This window comes from Oppia nitens, unplaced genomic scaffold (genome assembly GCF_028296485.1).
Source record: "Oppia nitens isolate AA-2021 unplaced genomic scaffold, nextdenovo-longstitch-racon4-pilon3 scaffold20_pilon_pilon_pilon, whole genome shotgun sequence".
NCBI classification, from domain to species: Eukaryota; Metazoa; Arthropoda; class Arachnida; order Sarcoptiformes; family Oppiidae; genus Oppia; species Oppia nitens.
In genome coordinates this window covers 4,780-10,458 of record NW_026533200.1, presented here as the reverse complement: position 1 = coordinate 10,458, position 5,679 = coordinate 4,780, and the positions used below count along the sequence as shown (strand labels likewise).

Genomic DNA, 5,679 nt, shown 5'->3' with positions numbered 1-5,679 from the left:
TTTTATTCTATACCTGGTTTGGCGTGGGCCGCCGCTTTAAAATTAACAAAAATAGAAATTGAACTAATGCAAGATATTGACATGTACATGTTTATTGAACAAGGAATAAGAGGAGGAATTTGTAATGTCTTTAAAAGACATTCAATTGCTAATAATAAATATTGTAAAAATTTTGATGATAAAAACGACACTATCTTTTTAACTCATTTAGATGTAAATAATCTATATGGTAAAAGTCTTAGCGAAAAATTACCTTTAAAAAATTTTAATTGGGTTGACATTACTACTCTTAACAGTATAAATTGGAATACTATTGAAACAAATGGTGACAAAGGATATATTTTAGAATGTGACTTAGAATATCCTTCAAATTTACATGACAAACATGATTTTCCACTTGCTCCAGAAAAATTAAAAATTACAAACAATTTATTAAGTGATTATCAACACAATTTATTGAAAGATCTTAAAATGTATGGATATAATCGATCAGCTACGGAAAAATTATTATTAACATTTTATGATAAAACTAAATATATTATTCATTTTAAAAATTTAAAACTGTATTTGGAATTAGGATTAAAAATAAAAAAATTCACCGCGGAATAGGGTTTTATCAAAGCGATTTTTTAAAATCTTATATATCAATAAATACAAATCTTAGAAAAATTGCAACAAATGATTTTGAAAAAGATTTGTATAAATTAATGAATAATTCTGTATTTGGTAAAAGTATTGAAGACAAAAGAAAACATATAGATATAAAATTTGCTTTAAATTGGAAACAAGCAAATAAATATATTCAAAAATTAAATTTTAATACTGCACAGATTCTAACTGAGAACTCTGCTTTGATTAAAATGAATAAGACAAATGTAACTTTAGATAAACCAATATTTATTGGATTTTCCGTTTTAGAACTTTCTAAATATTACATGTATTCTATGCATTACAAAGTTTTTAAAAATCATTATAATAATAAAATAAAATTATTATATACAGATACGGACAGTTTAGTTTATGAAATTAAAACTAACGACTATTATGAAGATTTGAAAAAATTTCTCACCTATAATGGATTACTCAAATTTTTCAAAAATCATAGTTTATATAATGACAAACATCAAAAAATGATTGGATATTTAAAATCAGAATATGGAGAAAAACCAGTAAATGAATTTATTGGATTAAAAAGTAAATTATATTCTATTAAATATGATGAAGTTATGAATAAACGTGTGGCTAAAGGTGTAAAAAAATATATTATAAATAATTATATGACACATAATCATTACATAAATGTTTTAAATGAAGAAAAATATTTTAATATGACGATGAACAAAATTGAATCTAAAAATCATAATTTGAAATCTGTTCAATTACAAAAATTTGTATTACAACCTTTTGACGACAAATCATTCATTTTAGATGATGGTGTGAATTGTCTTCCGTTTGGTCATTATAAATCTTATTTATAATTTTTATAGATACATCTCAAAATTCATCAATTCATTTAAACGATCAGATAGCATCAACATCATCATCATCATCATCATCAACTCCCCCATTATCTCTAGAAAATTTAGCAAAATAGTTATTAAAAAAATAACTTCTCCACAACAATTAAACCAGTTATTAAATATGAATTCTGTGGCAAAAATTTCTAATAACATAATTAATGGAGCCTATATAACTGAAAAATCTCTACCCATTACCCAAGATAATATTCAAAAAAGTTTAATTAAATTGTCATCTTTTGGTATTATTAATATAATACCTTTGTTTGATTATATAATTGAGCCAATGAATAGATGTATTATTAAGATTAAAAACAATTATGATATACCAAAATTTTCAGCTGGAAAATTTTTTGATATAATTGAATTAAAAAATGTAAATTTAATTATGCGTTGCTTTTGGGTTGATAATAATGATACTTATATTAAGATAGAAATAATTAACGAAAATGTTTTAGACAATTACATGTTTAGAAAAGATCTTTTATTAGCCAATGCAATAGTTGCAGATATTAAATATTATAATGAACGATCATTTGAATGTATATCTTCACTTCCAAAATGTATTGTACCGAATGGTAAGATTATATATTTAGTTGTTAATCTTAAATATTATAAACATTATTTTTTGTTTAGATGAACAATTGAAAATTAACTTAATAAATGATGGAAAGATACCAACAAAAGGAAGTGAACAGAGTGCAGGTTATGATCTGTATGCAAATGATGTAGGAGTATTGCAACAAAATGAAAGAAAATTAATTTCAACTGGTGTAAAAATGCAAATTCCGAATGGATGTTATGGGCAAATATGTGCACGAAGTTCAATGGCATTAAAGGGTATAGATATAGGAGCTGGTGTCATCGATTCAGATTATACTGGTGAAATAAAAGTGCTATTGATTAATAATAGCATTAATAATTTTGCCTATATTCATGGAGATAAAATTGCACAAATTATTATATTACCATTGAAAAAAGTGACAATGTTTAATGCAACTTTTAAACAAACACAAAGAGCTGACAAAGGATTTGGTTCTACTGGAAAATAATACATTTTATTTTAAATATTATTAATATTTTTATTTTATTATAATGTTTATTAATTTTAATTTTTAAAACTATTTTTATTTTATATATTTAATAGATTAAAATGTTTATACTATTATTTAATCATTGTTAAATTTTAAATAAACTATATATATCCAATTTATTAAAAATATATCATTATATAATTTTATATATATATATTTTCAATATTGTAATTATTTTATTTTAAAAAAAAAAAAATTAAATTAAAACATTTTTATTTTTTAATTATTAATTAAATTAAGTACAGTACAAATAATATTAAAATAAGTTTTTTCTAGTTGATTATAATATGTGCCAACAAATGATGATTATTTGAACAATTCTTTTATTCCTATAAAATACTAAAAATTAGTTGTTATTAGTATTAGTTTTAGAATTATATACCTCATTATCCCAATTATTGGTAAATACATTGTCACAATCTTCATTAGTCTTCCATTCTTTAATTGTATCCAATATAATTTTTAATTGTTTCAAGTTTTCCATAGGGAATCCATATTGAATATACATTTCTTTAATGTCAATTTTATTGCGAATTATTTCTTTAACTAATAATGATTTGATGCATTTAGCATCATTTAATAGAGAATCAAAAACGTAGTCAAATTCTTCACTTAAAATACTATATATAGTTTGTTTAACACTATCTGATTTATAAAGATTATTCAAAGAAGGTATATCATTATTCAATGGCTTCATTATTAATGATTTAAAATAAAATTTTTCAACTATTTATATTAATATAAAACTTGGCCTTGAGTTAAATCCGATTTATTGTCGTTTAATAATTTATACAAATATTCAGCTTTAGTTTTTGCGCAGAGAGGTTTATAGATAGATTTAAGTCTATCATGAATATTACAAGGTTGAATACTTATATCATTTTGTTGAATAACCATTAACTCTCCATCAGTAGGAATAGTTTTATCACAAATTTTGAGAACATCAATGTTATCAATTTCAATAATTAAATGACCAAATCCTGCTTTATATAATAGTCCTTTAATCCCTTCATCATTTTTAGTTATTCCAATATACTTTGCTTTAGTATTGGAATTTAAATGATATATTGCTTTAATAACAGGAACAAATTCACTTGCTGATAATCCATACTCAAACTTTTTGTTGAATTTTAATCCATGAAATTCATTTTCAAGGTAGTCAATTAAATATTTATTTGAAACATCAATTTTATTTCGATTTATACGACAATTAAATGGTACACTTCCACTTATATTGTTAAAACAAAATCCAATTTCTCTTAAAATAAATTCACAATCAATTTTGAAACCATTAGAACATATAATAATTTTTAAATCATTGAAACTTGGTGAAAGAAAAGCCATAATAAACGAATATTAACTAAAACAAAATTTTAAAAAGTTTCTTTATTTATAACTAAATTCAAGGACATTAATAAATATATAGTGTAATATTAATTAATACTAAATATTAATATTTTAAAATTTGTAATGGCAACATATGATGCAACATTTAAACACCCGAGAAGATTTATTATCTATGGTCCATCGGGTTCGGGAAAAACTGAATTTGTTTGTAAAATGTTAAATAACATGTATGAATTATTTGGATTTTATTTTGACAAAATTGTATATTATTCTGGACAAGGTTTTCCTATAATAAACAATGTTCATGGAATAAATATTAAAAAGTTAATACTTTTGATAAAAGCAATATTGAAATGTTTGATTCTAACGAAAATAATTTATTAATAATTGATGATAACATGCATACTGTAGGCAATGATTTATTTATAAGTGATTTATTTACTAAATTATCACATCATAAAAATATAACAGTTATATTGTTAATACAAAATTTATTTCCTAAAAATAAATATATGCGTGATATTTCAACTAATTCCACATATGTTATTTTAATGAGTAATCCAAGGGAAACACTTTCTGTCAAAATATTAAGTAATCAAATTGATAGCAGTAATCCAAAGTTTATATATGACTCTTATATTGATGCAACAAAAAACAAACCTTTCAGTTATTTATTATTGGATTTTGACCAAAACACACCTGATAATATAAGAGTTAGATCTAACATTTTTCATGAAAATGAAAACCAATGCGTCTACATTAAAAACAAATAAATTAAAAAATATTTTACGTTGTGTTTCATATTTAAAAAAATTAAGTACAGCAAAAACAAAAAAAGATCGAAAACAATTATTAAAACAAGCTAATAATTGTATTATAAATGCAATATCAGAAATAGCTAAAAATTGTTTACTTGGAAATATACCATTAAAAACTTGTGATTTCAATAAACTTAAAATTTATAAAAATAAATTGCGACAACTTTCTATAAAATCTCCTATAATTAAAAGAAAAAATATTTTAATACAAAAAGGTGGCAATATCTTTTTAAAAATACTTGTTCAACAAGCAATATCTCATTTAATTAGTCATTTTGGTAAAAAAATCATAAATAAAGTCAGAGAAAAATATACGTAAAATGAGTTTTAAAAAACTTAAATTAATGAATGATAATAATTCCAATAATAAAATTTCAGAGTTTTTAAATGTTCAAAAATTACAAACTGAACCAAATTTATTACGATTAAATGACTTGGACAAAGAAATACATTTAATTTTAAACACAAATTATACAGAGCGTGACAAAGCTAAATTATATGCTGATTCTTTAAGAAGATTTTTGATATTTAAAAGGAAATTTAACAAATATTGAAGACAAAGATTATATTAATGTAACAAATAATGTATTTGAAGATAATGTTCCCATAAATAGAATCCCTCAAAAAATAGAAGATAATGATGATGATTATGTAACTCCAAAAATTTTAAGAAGAAAAGCATTTACTACTTTCAAAAATAAGAATAAACTTGGTCAAAATAAATTAAATATTAAACCTAATGTTTTATCGTTAATTAAAAAACAATTATTTACAGCTAAACGTAATTACAACTTAAGAAATTTAGAAAAGCCAAATTATAAGTTACCTAATGTCTCAAAATCATTTGAATGGAAAAATATTAATAAAACTATATCTGAAGCATACTATAATATTACAAAATCA

At 22.0% G+C, this 5,679-nt stretch overlaps 1 protein-coding gene across 1 annotated transcript; it reads left to right on the top strand.

The window, feature by feature from the left end:
* Positions 1–2,041: 2,041 nt before the first annotated feature.
* On the top strand, positions 2,042–2,569 carry LOC128953093 (uncharacterized). The gene is made up of 2 exons (XM_054298567.1): positions 2,042–2,095; positions 2,192–2,569. The coding sequence occupies exons 1-2, from the start codon at positions 2,042–2,044 to the stop codon at positions 2,567–2,569; spliced, it is 432 nt and encodes a 143-aa protein (XP_054154542.1).
* The last annotated feature ends 3,110 nt before the right edge of the window (positions 2,570–5,679 follow it).

Coding starts and splice junctions, on each gene's coding strand:
- LOC128953093 (XM_054298567.1), top strand. CDS start 2,042: ATGAACGATCATTTGAATGTATATCTTCACTTCCAAAATGTATTGTAC. Junction 2,096..2,191: donor AAAATGTATTGTACCGAATG/GTAAGATTATAT, acceptor AATGATGGAAAG/ATACCAACAAAAGGAAGTGA.